The 15,708-nt window shown below is 45.7% G+C and overlaps 1 protein-coding gene across 2 annotated transcripts in view; it reads left to right on the top strand.

Moving 5' to 3' along the window:
* Positions 1-14,445, top strand: part of LOC119216344 (rho guanine nucleotide exchange factor 18) — a 31,203-nt gene extending 16,758 nt beyond the window's left edge. For both annotated transcript variants that reach the window (XM_037469077.2, XM_062563283.1), the window contains 18 exons: positions 684-824; positions 1,108-1,358; positions 1,446-1,571; positions 1,663-1,780; positions 1,885-2,139; positions 2,310-2,386; positions 2,550-2,728; positions 2,859-2,932; positions 3,231-3,416; positions 3,616-3,765; positions 3,998-4,110; positions 4,782-4,850; positions 5,021-5,068; positions 5,283-5,564; positions 5,885-6,037; positions 11,851-12,190; positions 13,150-13,296; positions 13,760-14,445. In XM_037469077.2, the coding sequence (XP_037324974.2) occupies positions 684-824; positions 1,108-1,358; positions 1,446-1,571; positions 1,663-1,780; positions 1,885-2,139; positions 2,310-2,386; positions 2,550-2,728; positions 2,859-2,932; positions 3,231-3,416; positions 3,616-3,765; positions 3,998-4,110; positions 4,782-4,850; positions 5,021-5,068; positions 5,283-5,564; positions 5,885-6,037; positions 11,851-12,190; positions 13,150-13,296; positions 13,760-14,061 (3,011 nt within the window). In that variant the 3' untranslated portion in view covers positions 14,062-14,445. The remainder of the gene's footprint in view (positions 1-683; positions 825-1,107; positions 1,359-1,445; positions 1,572-1,662; positions 1,781-1,884; positions 2,140-2,309; positions 2,387-2,549; positions 2,729-2,858; positions 2,933-3,230; positions 3,417-3,615; positions 3,766-3,997; positions 4,111-4,781; positions 4,851-5,020; positions 5,069-5,282; positions 5,565-5,884; positions 6,038-11,850; positions 12,191-13,149; positions 13,297-13,759) is intronic.
* The last annotated feature ends 1,263 nt before the right edge of the window (positions 14,446-15,708 follow it).

Below are 15,708 nucleotides of genomic sequence, written 5' to 3'. Positions count from 1 at the left end.
ATTGAACTTCCATCCCTTCTCCAGGCTTTGTTGTGATTGCACATTCAGCTGCAGAGTTAAAGCTTGTCTAAAGGGAGCTTTCTTACATCCTGGGGGAGGGGGGGGGGGGTTGTTTTGTGGAGTCAGGCTTGACCTTAGCCTGTCTCATTAAGTTGTAGTGTGTGGGAGAGGAACACCGGCTAAGTGGGCACTAGTTTACTACAAACAAAGAGCTGCCGCAGCGTACTACCCTAGTACTCGCATAGAAGCATGTGAATTATTATTATTATTATTATGTGATTTACTACTGCCAATAATGTCTGAATGAGCCTTTATCCAAAATCCTTTTGGAGCGGCTAAACTGACTTTATTAATTCAAGATTATATCATTCCTGTTCTGAACATGTATCATTTTCAGCCCGGTCAAAACACCGAGGCAAGACGTAGCGTAGCTGCACAGCGGTGAATATTTCACAGCTGGTAAATGGAGAGCTATTTATAGGAGCATCGTCTTGTGTATACCATTGTCCACCAACGAATGCTTGAAAACGGAGGGCGGCTCTTTCTCTTTTTCGAACTTCTTCATTAAGATAAGACACTGACCTAAAGATGGACTCCACACTTTGTGCTATTTACCGCCAAACTCTTCTGTAAAATAATTCTGTAAGTTGTCCTTTTTTTAATCCCCCCACTCCTCTTCTCAGATGCTCACTATGCAGCAGTGAGGGCTGATCTGGAGTCCGATGCCCAGGACCTGGAGGTAGAATCATGGAGTTTGGCGGTTGACCAGCAGTATGTTAAGAAGCACTCTAAAGAAACAGTGAAGCGACAGGATGTGATTTATGGTGAGTGTGATTCTTGTGATCGTGTTTACACCTGAGGAGTAGCTCACTGATTGGATAGATTTGGGGATCGGCCATCCTGGCATTCAGTTATATTCCATAAACCTGTTAAAGGGCCTCCATGTGGTTGAGTTGTGCTTAAGTTCTGGGACTGATTTTAAGAAAGCATGGAAATAACATGAGGAAAACGTCTGTTATGAGCCAGGTCATATCATTCCAATGCGTTACATGTGTATGTGTGTTTACATGGCGGAATATAATGGTGTGACTCCATGTCCTCACACAGAGCTCATGCAGACAGAGATGCACCATGTGCGGACTCTGAAGATAATGCTGCGCGTGTATGTCCAAGAGTTGAAGGACAAGCTCCAGATGGACCCTGGCAAGCTGGACTGTCTCTTCCCCCAGTTGGAAAACCTCCTGGAGCTTCACACCCACTTCCTCTCTCGTCTCAAAGAGAGGCAGCGGGAAAACGTTGTCTCGCCCAGCGACAGGAACTACGTCATCAACCGACTGGCGGACATTCTGATTTCTCAGGTAGGGCAGCGACACGCGGGCCTCGCCTTCGGTGTCTTGATCACCAACAACTGCCCAGACGGAACAGTTTTTATCTTTGTTCACCAGTTCTCTGGGGAGATAGGAGAAAGGATGAAGGAGAGCTACGGGGATTTCTGCAGTCACCACACGGAGGCTGTCAGCTATTACAAAGAACAGCTGCACAACAACAAAAAGTTCCAGAACCTCATACGGGTAAGAACAATGAGCCTCATGGCTTGATGTCCAATTTAATCCACTGTACGTCTGTAGCTGAGTGCATCAAATCCCCCTGTTTCCTCCTCAGAAAATCAACAACCTCTCCATTGTGCGGCGGTTAGGAGTGAGCGAGTGCATTCTGTTGGTGACGCAGCGCATCACCAAGTACCCCGTACTAGTGGAGCGCATTCTGCTCAACACTGAAGGTCCAGTAGTTCACGTTTGTTTTTCTGCCAAATAAATGACCATTAAGGAGGGTGAAACCATAGATTTAGTGAGTAGTAACTTCTTTTATCTCCTCTCTCTGTAGCGGGGACAGACGAGCATGAGGACCTGACTCGGGCACTGGGTCTGATTAAAGACACCATCGTTCAGGTTGACGCGCTGGTTAATCTCCACGAGAAGAACTCTCGTCTCCGGGACATAAACATCAAGATGGAGCCAAAGGCGCAGGGAAAGATCAAGGACGGCCGCGTGTTTCGCAGAGAGGACCTGGCACCGGGCAGGAGACGACTGCTGCACGAGGGCACAGTCAACTGGAAAGCTGCTTCTGGCAGGCTCAAAGGTATCATGTGGCCTGGTGGAACAACTCATCTAAAATATATGGGCTTGGTCTGCATATGTTTTGTGTATATATATGTTTTGCATTTGTATTTATGCCATTTTGTCCTTTGAAGAGTTTTGGAATTAACATAAAAACATTTTTTGCGTACATATGTCACTTTGTCCTTTCAGATATTCTTGCGGTGCTCCTGTCTGATGTGTTGCTCCTGCTGCAAGAGAAGGATCAGAGATATGTATTCGCTGCAGTGGTGAGGGATTTATCCGAATCATTTAGCTGAAAACCATCTAGCAAAAACAATTTGTGTGGTGTGCAGTAACAAGTGGGAGCAGCATTGAATCAATAATATTATTATATTGAGTACCGTTAACCAAAAACCTTTTTGTCTCTTTCCCTCGTTGTTATCCGTTCAGGATAACAAGCCATCAGTGATCTCCCTCCAGAAACTCATCGTCAGGGAAGTGGCCCACGAGGAGAAAGCCATGTTTCTCATCTGCGCCTCCTCCAATGAGCCAGAGATGTACGAGATCCACACCGCCTCCAAGGAGGAGCGGAACACCTGGATGACACACATACGGCAAGCTGTTGAGAGGTAAGTAACGAGAAGTAACGTTTGATACTGTCATTTACATCCTGTGACAAACTTTCATCACCAGCATTAGAAATGTGATGGAACCTTACCTCTCCCCATCCCTAATGTCTTTGGTCCTGTCCCCTCCTAGCTGTCCTCATACTGAAGAGAGGCTGTTCAGTGAGGAGGAAGAGGCACGAGCTTTCAGGTTCAAAGAATTTCAAGGTAACTGTAGTTTGAGTGAGAAATTACACAAAAAAACCCTCTGGAAAATCATATAGTTGACGGCCACAAGGGGGTGCCCACGCATCGTATTAACTTCAAATTGTTAGAAGTTGTCTTCACATGTTCTACAAATCTCATCTCAGTAAGATAAAACGTATTTAGGACAGCAAAAGCTTCCCTAAAGACTGAGATTTAAGTGTCATAAAGAATAAGGGTTGTGTTTACACCTGCTTCGGTGTCGTTTTGCTTTGTGGGATTTAACTCCATATCCTTTTCACCCATTAATTTGTGATTGTAGAGCGGCTGAGCCAGAAGGATGCCGTGGTCGTCCAAGCTCTCACCGAGAAGCTGCAGCTGTTTGCAGACATGGCCGAGTCTGTGGCAGGTCTCGAGGACACAGCCTCTCATTCTAGACTGCTGCTTCGAGGGGACGCCTCAGACCTCCAGCAGGGAGAGGCTCTGCTCAAAGGAGCTCTCACTGAGGGTAGGACGATGCTGCATAATCTGTCTGTGTGTGTGTGTGTGTGTGTGTGTGTGTGTGTGTGTATGCACTGCTGTTGATGTTATATAAGCAGGTATCAGTATTGATGAGTTTGCAACCACCCCACCCCCCCCCCCCCGCCCCCCAAACATCTCCCTCTTTCCAGCTTTCTAACCTTAATTTGCCATCTCTTCCACATCAGTTGAGAACCTCCAGAACCTGCTGCAGTCCGGAGTGAGGGAGGACTCCCCGACCTCTCGGCTGGAAGAGGGCAGCGGTTCTGGGGTCCTGCCCAGGCGAGCGGATACTTTCGGCGGCTACGACAGCAGCCACGCCATCATCCTCAGCAAGAGTGAGTTGAGTGCAGCACTATCGGTGCCCTGAGGAAGTCTACTATCTAATGGATTTGCAGTTGTATTTCAGTGGCTTTTATGCCATTAATAAAACATGAATTGTCAACAAATGTCATATCTTGATTTTTCTTTTTATTGGTTAAATTCATGTGTTGTGTGAGTGGCACTATTTCTGTTTTGCGCTTTGTGTGTGTCGGTCACCGTGTCCCTTTCCTTGTGTGTCTGTGCCAGATGGCAGTGTGAAGAAGTTTTCTGGCGAGACCAGAAACCGCGATAGAAGCCAGAGAGCCAGCTCTGACCCTCAGCTCAAAGACCTTTGTGGCAGCCACGCCCTGGAGCAGACGGTAGGAGCTCGACACACACGCACACACACACACAGCGCACATCTCAGCGATGAGTCACAGTGTTGTTGTTTCCTGTAAATAGTAATGACCAGACCAAGTCATCTGGAAAGATTCCACTTGATGATGTTGCTCTCGCAGGTCACTACGTTTGTTATAAATGGATAAAGTCTGATAAATGACTAAAACATGGAGGGGGATGTTTGGCAATACAGCATTTAACGACACAAAGACAGTTTTACTCTCTGTCACGGGATCAGTTGTGAAAAGGTTCATACGACCAATTTGTGGTACTATAAGAGTCACTTAAATCAATTTGTCCTATTTTTTTTAAATATATATATTCAAGCTATCCTGAACTTTTCGTTTTGCTCTAAGGAACACAGAATAATTGTTGTGAATTGCTCACAAATATTTTATCAATACTTAGAGATCAGCAGTGCAAGATATTAACATCAAAGTTGTAGAAGCAGGTTTAAAAACATTATTTGTCAAAGTAATATTTTTTTATTTTAGTGGCTAATAATTTAACCCCAAAAATGGTTCTTAGTGTTTTTAAATTGCATTTAAAAATACAACAAAGTTTTTGTTGCATGTGCTACTGTAAATTGTACTCGATACACCCCTTAAAGTGTCTGGGATGTTCTTGTGACCTGCTGTGTGTTGTTGCTCAGGTTGATGAGAGCTGCTGCTCTCCTGCCAGATGGAACCGCATCTGGTCCAACTCCTTCCCCGAGGCCGAGGTAAACTCTCCTTCTCTGATCCGTCACCTTGAGCCCTACACTCACAGCCATGCCTTCTGAACTTCAAAGATGCGCCCACGATAAGCTGGCACATTATAAATGCTCAGCAGTTTTGGCGATTCAGGTAGTTCTTTGGTTGTGATGAGCTTTCCTTTTGTCTCTTTTTCTAGTTCTTTGACAGAGTGCTGATGCTCTCCCAAAGGCTCTATAGTCTGCAGGTAACACCATCCCTTCTGCGGTTAACGGTGTCAATAAATGCACTCCGTAAAAGAAACGAGTTGAAACGTGTTCTATAAGTATGTTTGCAGAGAAACTTGCAGTTTGTCTTACTTCAACTTGACAACGTTCCATGGTGTAGAATGTCTGCTTCCCTGTACAGCATATACACACAGTCTCGGTCCCCTTATGACCCGGTGCTGTCGCTGTCCTCAGGCCATCGTTTCACAGCAGGACAGCCACATCGAGCTGCAGCGCGCCTCGCTGACGGAGCGGGCCGCCCTGCCCGGCCGCCACAGAGGGAACGTGCTCCTGGAGCAGGAGAAACAGCGGACTCTGGCCCTGCAGAGGGAGGAGCTGGCCAGCTTCCACAAGCTGCAGGCTCAGCACCGGCAGGAGCAGCATCGCTGGGAGAGGGAGAGGGAGAGGCACCGACAGCAAGTGGAGGCCACCGAGGCCCGGCTCCGACAGAGGGAGGAGGAGTGCAGGCGGCTGGAGGTGAAGTGCTCCACACCGCGGGGAAGGATATGTGTGAAATTGCTGGATTTCATGAATTCAGATGAATCCCACTGCTCTGTATTAAGTTTAGAGTTTCATTGTCCTAGGTTGGATTTTCTCTTTCTGCAATATAGTTTAATATATTTTGTTTGACTCTAATACAAATAGCTTCCAATTGTTTTAAAAACATTTACATTTCTCTCAGTTAAGTGTGTACAAGCCATTAAAACGGTTTAAAATTAAATAAAAAATAGTACATGATGTATTTCAATATTGACGATATTCCACACAAATTACGATTGCTTGTTCTATTGATACAGGACCTTCTCGCAGAAGAGAGGCGGGAGCTGGAGAGTCAGAGGGAGACGTACCAGCAGGACCTGGAGAGGCTGAGAGAGTCCACCAGAGCCGTGGAGAAGGAAAAGGAACGCCTGGAACAACACCAGAAGAGGATTAAGAGGAAGACTATTGAGGTGGGAAGCATGTTGCCGAGCTGGAAAATGTCCCTCCGTACGATACAAGTCGCGCTAGCTAGCTATTGCTATTGCTAGCAGGGATTTAACATTTAACGGTGTTTGCATGTATGCATGTGTTCATTTCTCCATGTACGGGCAGCATATTAGCAACCCCACACACACACATGGAAACTTTAAAGCTACTGTGTGATTTATTGCAGATTCTTAAGCATAGTTTTCAGTGACCTCGGGTATCACCGCCTGTTTCCTTAGTTGTTTATTTTTGCAGCTTATAAATCCTTTTTGTTTCTGTGTTTTTCACGGTGTCGACACCCGGCAGCTTTTAGGCATTGTTCTCTAGCAGATGAAAATAACAAGGAGGCACCATCGCACATAAAACCGTTTACAGAAAGTGATTAATTACTTTTTCCTCCTCGTGCTCTGCCTCTATAATTACGCTCATTAACAAACGTGAAATTGTAGGTCATAAAAGACTGTCACGGCACCGTTTAAGTTGTGTGGAAGAAATTGTGAATGGAGGATGAAGGTGTTTTGCTTTCCCATCGCTCTCCTTTCACTTTTGTTACTGTTTCTTCGCATCCTTTTTTTTTCTCCTTCCATTCCCTGGGCATGCACCCTGTCCCCACCCATTCAAGGTAAAACTGCTTTCAGCTTCCACAGCATGATTCATGGTTGGATGAATAATGAACACATGAGAATGGTTAGAGACGAGTTCACTCGACCCAGGAATCCACCTGCGCCGGGAGCATTCTCTCTCCTCGGTGCTTCTCCTCTGCGTGCTGTCCGAGTACAACGGGGGTCATTGTTGGAAGTTTCGTGGGAGGGAAGAAAATCCCCCGACTGTAATATGATGCCCGGCGCAAATAGATCCATCGACGAGCTACAACTAATGCTACTTAATCTCAACCTGAAGTGTTTTCAAAGGCACTTTAAGTGATGGTGATACATGGAGCGGAGTGGGGGAGGGATACTAAAGCAATTTTTCCTCACTTGAATCAGCTGTCTTTTAAACAAATATTTCAGTTTCTGGAAATTAATCCAGCAAATAAAAGACCTGACGTGACAAAATACTTAATACCATTAATATAAAATAACAATCCAGTATATGAAATACAAAAGGGGGCAATGAAACCATTTATTTTAGTCTATTTACAAAGAGAGAATTCATGAGAGCACAACAACTTATTTGAGGTAAAAACAGAGACTTTGTCTACGGCAACATTTATTGATAAAATATTTCTCAACTACCAAGCTACACTCTGGTATTTAGGAAACATGTCTCATCCTTATTTCTATCATAAACCTTCCCCACAGAGTTCTTACTCATCGAGAAGTCTTATTGTCACCGGTTGTAAATTGCACATCAGGTCTGTTGACACTTGAGTCTCGGTCCATCCTGTCAAAGCTGTTGCGCGTCATTTTCCTGTATGACGTTCACTAATAAGCAAAGTCTTTTAAATTGTTAGGTTGATTCTTTTTTTTTTTTTAAACTAGTGACCCCGGTTTGGAGAGGCGCCTGACGACGAGGCCATGTGAAACACACCCAATGATCGGATCAATGACTCGTTTAAGAAAGCCGCAACCTTTCAGCTGGATGAGTCAGTGTGTTCTTCTGAATCTCGCCTAGTTTCTTCAGTACAGACTCGTTGCACCAGCTAGTCTGAAATGTCCCGATAGCCATCGACGTTTCCCCTAACTGAAGCTTGTCTCCTGTGATGTGATGTCATGAGTCCCGCTGTGCTGTCAGGCATTGCTAACGTCTCGTCATCCTGCACGCCATGCGCAATAACCGAAGGATGAAACCATGGCAAACATTAAAGTCCTCGCTTGAATCCCCTGCCAGCCATCACACAAAAAAAATAGATGATTTTATTGTTATTCGTCTACTGCAGCGTCACATCCTCAGACATCTGACTTCCCATCAACCTTCCAAAGGATTGTTGATGTCATGGTAACGGAATCTTACCTTGAGACGTACACATACACAAGTTATTGCATTTAATATTTCATTACTGGCTGCAGAAAGCTTTTGAGTTGTACTTCACAGTAACTCGGGAGAAATGCAGGCACCGTGGTCCCTACGGGAGCCTTCACTGGAACAGTGATCGTAAGGAAGATTGTTGTGTGCTTTGTTTGTTGCGAGCCCAAGCAGATCAGATCCAGCCCCGACGGGTTCGCCATCACGGTAAATCATCTCGTGATGTTTAATCCAACCACATGGTACTTTTTGTGCTCGTGTATGGGTTCCATACTGCTGCCAGTGCTATTGGAATTTCTTGCTTGCGGTCATGGGAGATTTGGAAGTGGTTAGGTTCCCCCCCCCCCACCCCCACCCTCGCGTCAAACATCAAACAGTGTTTTCATCAGCCGTGACCTCAAGATTTGTTCCAGGCTTCTGGCCAGCCTGATATCAACAGACATTTAATCACCACACCCTGACATTAAGACGCATCAGCAAACCAGGAGAGCTATGATTAGACCTCATAAAAAAAGGTGTGTGTGTGTGGGTGTGTTGGGACATAAACAAGTGTTTGTAAGACCTGGTGCAAGTCGCGGCATGTCCTGACTTTAGAGGAACTTCTCTTTCATGTGTTATCTCGTATGATCACACTCTGGCTTTTTAAATTTTTATTTCATGGGATCTGTTGCCATAGAGCCTGGTGTCCGATTGCTCTAGAGTCCTTATGAATGCTAAGTTATGAAGTTTGTTAATAGTCGAGGATATAGATGAAGTTGGCCATTGAATGTCATGTCAAAGAAAAGTTCCCCTCCCAAAAAAGACTGACTCTCGATATATTGTGCCAATGGACAAAAACACTCCTTTTGATGTAAGGAAACCTGAGTTTATGACAAAAAGGTTCAAGGCCTCTTGTGGAGCTCTTTATGGGGTAATTACCTTTTTATGAACAAACATTACAACTTTTTAGAAATTCCTTTTGGGCACAGCACTCTATTGAGCTCCTGAACTACATGACCACGAGTGTAAATTGGTAAATCATGGGTAGATCGGCTAATCTCTAAAGGAAGTAGAAAAGGTCAGCCGTGAAACCTGTGACCTGTATGCGTGTTTTTAACACCGAGTCAGCTCTTCCTCGGCTGATTTACGATGCTGTTTAGCGTGTCTTCCTGTGGTGTGAAAGGCCCCCGAAGAGTAACTCTTACACACACACACACACACACACCTAGATCCCTGTGACTCAGTTCTTCTATAACCACTAAGACAGAATCTGAGCTTGAGGCAAGGTATTTTCTCTTTACGCCGTCGGCCCATCACGCCATCCTTGCAACACACGATTCTACTCCGTGCTGAAATATTATTAAACATCACAGTCTGAGCTGTGCATCTCGTTTGTTTCCAGCCATCGATTCTGAGGGATGTGGTTATTGCTGTAATTATTGACGAGTCACCGTGGATCGTCACAGCGTTGTCTCGGCTTACATGTAGTGTAGGAATTACACTCGGACATTATTCGATCTGGAATTGAACCCGTTTAAGGGAAACGTGTCCGCTAATGACACCCATTCCCCACAGATCGCGCACATTCAAGGACTCGGGTGAGTATCTCACCCACGTTACCGTGCCACATAGCATCCAGTGCAGGAGGAGATTTATTATGCAGAGTCTGCAGAGTGAACGTTGTTCACCTATTGGGCAGCGCGTTTTTGGGGGAGTATCCAGGCAGTTTTATCGGGATGAGAGAAAGCCGCCTGTGTAATTAGCTGGTCCCAGCCTGTCATTAACAGCAGCCTCTGTGCTAATTGTTAATCTGCTGTCAGTCTCGGGCCTGTTGTGCTCTGCAGCTTCCGCACAGTTCACTGACCTGGAAACCTGCCGCTTAGAGCCGGGCCACCTTGTTCTGGGAACAAAAACATCTGTGTGCCGGGATGAGTGAGGGGAAAATGATGCAGGGAAAGAAGAAAAGGTGCTTTTGGGGAAGGAGCTGTGGCGCCCCCCTCCCCCCTAGGCCCCTCTCTGCCTCGGGCCCCGTCGTGCTTTGCTGTTACCACACAGTCCCAGTCACACAGAAGTCTGCCTTTCATGCCTTGCGGAGTACTGTCCCCATGCATTGACAATGTCCACTTTGTCCGGCATCTTCATCAATCATGCAGCATGTGTCCTGCGTACCAAACGGAACGGTGATGGACTTCTGACACACACGAACACGCCGCAGTTAAAACCGGTGGTAGCCTCGTGTTTTTTTGGCAGGTCTTTTTTTTTTTTTTTTTTAAATGCCAGATCAGGTTGCGTTGTGTCATTCGCTCTCTGATCGAGAGCCTCCTGTTCCTCCTGTGGGCCCTCCATCAGCTCGGTTGTCTTTGTTGGCTCCCGGTGGGGGGGAGGAGGGGGAGGAGGGGGAGGAGGAGGAGGAGGAGGAGGAGCCCCTCCGACTGCAGTCCAAAGCCGCTTCGCGGCCGGCTGCTCAGAGCCGACGGAGTCTCATTACGTCTGATTTAGAACGGAATCCAACGCTGTGGCGCTAATGTAAAGCATTCGGAAAAGCTTTATAGAAATAGCCACTCTTTTATTTATGTAGGGTTATAGAGAAGCATCAGGGTTCAATTAAGGGGTTTCATAACCAGTTAAAAATTCCTCGCAGTTAATACAATCAAACATACTAGATGATCAAATGTCTTACCAGCGATTTGCCAATAGTAACCACAGTTTCTTTTTCAAAAACTTTTACATTTAATGCAACATCCACATGTGATTTCCTAGAATGAATGAATGAATATGTATTATTCTTCCTGTCATTTTAGTGGACAGTTTTACATGACAGTTTATCATCTTTTCTTAATCTTCTAATAACTTGTTGGTACGGTGGGAATAACATGGTCTTTGAAAAGATTTCATTCAAGCAAACCAGAACACCTAATATATTAAATCATAAATGAATAGGGAGTTGTTCTTGTTACCTTTTTGTATTGACGTTTTGATCGATTGTGTGAAGAATAGCCTTCAGCTCACAAAGGGACCAAATGTTACAGACGGGCTTTAAACCGTCCAACTAAAACAACACTGAAGAGATGCGCATTATGCAACAAATGTGGTATTACTGCAAACGCCACAATGCTCTATTGTAGCAGGAACAAGCCTGGCTAGTCTGAGTGAATGCAGATTGGATGATAATAGTGAACCATCTCTGGATCCTATTTCCCCTCAGTCTAGTAATTAAGTGGACAATGTGGTCAGAGTCTTCTGTCCACTGATGTCATGAGTCATCTTCTTGTCCACCAGCCTGTTTTGTTAGACACGCCTTTATGTGCACAGGGACTATTAAGGGTTTTATGTTTCGTGTGTGTGTGTGTGTGCGCATTGTCCTTGAGTCTCTTGGAACGCATCAAAAGCCTTTTACCAAACTGTGTGCTCAGCAGAGGCGGTTGCATGTGTTTCTGATTCCCTCTGTAGCCCATGAATACCCTGCTACTCAGCAGATTGTGCTGCTTTAAAGACGGCGTCGCGGAGACAATTTATAGTGGGCATCTGTTTTAGGCGCGTGTGTGTCTTCTGTGAAAAATTGTCCTCAGTTTTGTTTCTTTCTGCACGCGTATTCTCTCGTGCATAACTAATAACAGCATGCGTGCGCGCACACACACACACACACACGCACAACCTTCAAAGTGTACGTTCCACGGCTCATGAGCCCAAACCGCATATGACCACAGTTATGGGTATTCCAGTGCAAAGTTGAGATGCCGTTCCTTTTTAGAACTGAATACACAGATTTATTAAGTGTTAAGGGTTACGTGACGACGTTTGCAACAATTTAAAGTCGCCTCTCGTGCAAGTAACGTGCGGCCTTCTCCTGCAGGTGGCCCCTGGCAGTCTGAACGGCGAGCTGCTCCTGTCCTCGGGCCTCAACGCCTTCCCCGGCGTCTCCGACCTGCCCCTCCCCCAGAAGCCCCTGGTGCGGGGCAGCCTCTCGGTCGCACCCGCCGACTACCCGGAGCGGCCCGAGGTGATGCTGCGGCGGGAGGCGAGCTCCTCCACCCTGCCGGCGAAGGTGCCGATGAACCTGTTGAGCACCACCAACCAGCAGCACAAGCTGGTGGGGGTGCAGCAGCAGATCCCCACCAAGTTGGCGGCCTCAGGCGGCGGCAAAGGGAAGGGAGCCAAGATCGGCAAAGCCTCGCATCGCACCGACAGCACCGGTGAGACGGAGTTTGACGGGACGAGCCGCAGCTAGCGCCTCCTCCTCCTCCCCCCCCCCTCCTCCTCCTCCGCTTTGGGTTACATCCGTGTTTCTTACTTACTTTATGGATTAACTTTTCCCGATGATAAGCATCAACGGTAACTGAAGTGCACACACGTCTTAACACAGAGTGTGATTTATAAACGTTAATGGGTCATTGGAATTTTCACTTTGGAAAAGAGCGTATACATTTTTGATTCATCCACTGTTTACTTTGTAATTATTGTGTACAGTCTGTACAAAATCCACTCCTTTCACTTCAGCTTAAGAGTGACTTCGTAAACGTCCAGAACTCATTTGTCTTACATTTCCGGCAATGTAGGAGAGAGAAACCAGCAAAGTATCACATTTGAAAAGCTGGAATCATTCAAATCTTCAAATAAATTTATAATGCAAATGCAACCAAAATGCTTCTCAGATTATTAGACTATTTTCCAATTATTTTTGTTAATTAACTGGCTTACTTATTGTACTTTCATATGTTTGCATGTATGGTAGTCTTGTAACTGATGTTTTAATGAAAACATGACTGGGACAAAACCATTTTTTTCTATAATAAACATAATAAAGGATGATGCTCGTCTTCTTGCAAAGGGGAGTGCACGACTTTCTCAAATATCTCTGTGTGCGTTGAGGTTTTCTCTCTCGCAGGTGATGTGTAACGCTGATGCGGTTTGTCTTTTATTCCCGATAAACAAGCCATCTGTCCCTGACATGAGCTTGACCCGATCAGCGTGATTTAGGTGGCTCATTAGGATCACATTAGCTGTCCGAATTGGTTTAGCCGTCGCCTTGATCAAATAGCGGCCGAGAGACGCCGCGCTTTAGATTACCAATGTCATTTTAGTTTTACAATTGAATCACCTTTTGTCTTTACTCCCGCGTCCTCTCCTGCTTCCCTCCCCCTCCCCCTCCCAGCCTCAGTGGATATGAAACAACAGATGCTGCCTCTGAAGCTGTCCGCCCGAGATGACAACACCCTGAAGGCCAAGCGCTCCGTCAGCCCCCACCAGCAGCTCCCGCTGTCGCCCCCCTCTCAGCCTCTTCCCCTGCATCATCACGCGGGTACCTTTTTTTTTTTTTTTTCTTCTTTTAATAAGCACACAAGCACTTGCTCCGTCCGGACCAACCCAAACACAGTCCGTCTTAGCCAAGTGCATTATTCCATTTGGTTCTCACAGACACACACATGACACAATGACATTCTCCACCTGGGCAAGCCGGACCCCACCCCATCACGTTCCTCTCTTAAAGCCTACATTCATGCCCGGGCCTCGCCCTGTGTAAACACCTATCAATTTCACATGGCTCACTGTGATTAATGGCGGGCTGTACAGCTGACACAGACGTTTTATCACTTTACTCCTGTGCCCTCACAATTACCAGTGACAAAGAAACACTGGCAGGATTTCAGGTGATAGATTCCAGTAAGGCTCTGTAAGCCCAGCTTTATCAAACAGGCACACAGGCTCTGTTTTAATGCTAGTCCCTTGCTCCCTAATAGCCTCTCTTTGTTTATCCGTGCCAGATCAACTCGGCCCCGCAGACAATGCCGGCCCAGACCCCCAGTCCACCTCCTCCGTCAACATCTCTCCCCCTCAAAGTCTCCAGAAGCCTCCCCTGCCTCCTGCGCAGTCCCATCCTCAGCCCCCCGCGCAGCCTCCCGCCATCCCTCCCAGCTCACAGACCCCCGGCTCCCTCCATCTGCAGCACAACGCCGCGGCGCATGCGCAGGTAAACGTACACGGGCTCACCCACAGCCACAGTATGCCGCCGACGTACAAGATCGCCACAGAAGATTCCAATAAGGAGGACGTCATCTTCTTCTGAAGTCCAGTCTGCTGCGGGTCGACCGGTGGATGAAGGATGAATGGCGGGATGGTTGTTGCCGTGTGTCCCATTTTAAGAAGCCAGTGAGATAGTGAGATGTTGATTGTATGTTCAATGGGGTCAGGTGTGGGGTTTTAGACGGTTTATGAGGTTAAAAGGTCTCTGTACAAAGGTGCATCTATGACATGAAGCCGAGCCCTTTTTTAGGCCCATGAAGAAAGAAAAATGCTTTGTTTTTAAGTTTCTTTTTTAAGTTTTTTTTAATTTTATTTAACTTTTGGTTTTAGTTTCTTAACTCAAGAGGACAACAAGTATCAGAAGGAAACACTTGGCAAAAAGAAACATGTATTAGAAGAAGAAAAAAAAAAGGTTTAAATTAAGTTACACCAATCCAAAGACATTATCCGCGAAAGCAGAAAAGAACCCGTGTGAAAGACTGATTCTTTTTAAAAGATTTAAATTTTACTGGAGACTGCGGTCAACCTGGTTTTTATTACAAGGTGAAAGTGACGCCTTCACCATCTGCTTCTACTGTACCCAGCACGACACGAAATGGCTCCTCCCAGTACAGGACCACTTTCTGCTGGATGTTTCATTTGCACAGTGTAAATACTCCATTCCAGACTAATGAATGAACTTTCATGGACTAAATGTCTGTCGCTTGGGTGTCGAAATAGTCGTTCATTTCATTTGTTGTTCTTGTCCTTTCTTAACCATGCTTATTACACAAGGCGGACCTGTTGAATTATTATTTACTGCTCGTCACCGTTTGTGAAAGCTGAGGCTGACGTCTCTCCAATGCTGTTTAATTATGCTTTATTTCAATGAAGGGAGACTTCAGTTTATGCCAAATTCTGTTTTTCCATCTTGTGTCGTCTTAAAGTGATTGTTTTAACGTATCACAAGTACATATAAAACATGCATATTTTGCCCAACTCTTGACACAATGATCCCGACTCAGCATTCAGTTCAATTGATTTTATTTATAGAGCCCAAAATTACAAATTAGCCTAAGGGGGCTTTACAGTCTGTACACATTCTCTGTCCCAATGTCCATTTCCAAGCTTTGCTCCACATCACAGGGTCTTCATCAGTGTATTTGAGGCAATACTTCACTTACAGGCCAACGTGGACGAGAAGTCCTTATTATGCGATGACGTCGTAGCTGGTCAATGGAACAAACTCCATCTGCTAGTCAAGATCTTGGGATTTAGTTGAAAGCCATTTAGTGGAGATTGAGTTGGGACGGTTTTGCCCAATTCATAACCTTTTTAAATCACATTTTATTTCAGACGCATTTGCCCATCAGATCTCCTCCATCACCCTACCAGAACATGTGTTTATGATTTCGCACTAGACGATCCAGCATGTGGCTTATTTTTCCTCCTCCAACGCTCATAAACGTTACACAGTTGTCTCTCCTGTGATTCTTCCAGAGACTCACAGGACAAACGTGGCCAAGTGGTTTGTGTTTTCCCCCCTCGTTTTGCACCAGTCTCGTGTTCTCTGGACTTCCTTTTGCTGAATTAGCGGTACATTTGTCAGGATGGGTTCCTTTTTTTTTTGGCGGCTTTATCTTCGAGCTATACGAGAAGATGTCATTTTGAATCTGAAACCCTTGATGACCCATCGGCAGCGTGTTGGATT

Source organism: Pungitius pungitius, chromosome 7 (assembly GCF_949316345.1).
Source record: "Pungitius pungitius chromosome 7, fPunPun2.1, whole genome shotgun sequence".
NCBI lineage: Eukaryota > Metazoa > Chordata > Actinopteri > Perciformes > Gasterosteidae > Pungitius > Pungitius pungitius.
Note: the sequence above shows the minus strand (reverse complement) of the source record. Positions and strands in the feature narration are given on the sequence as shown.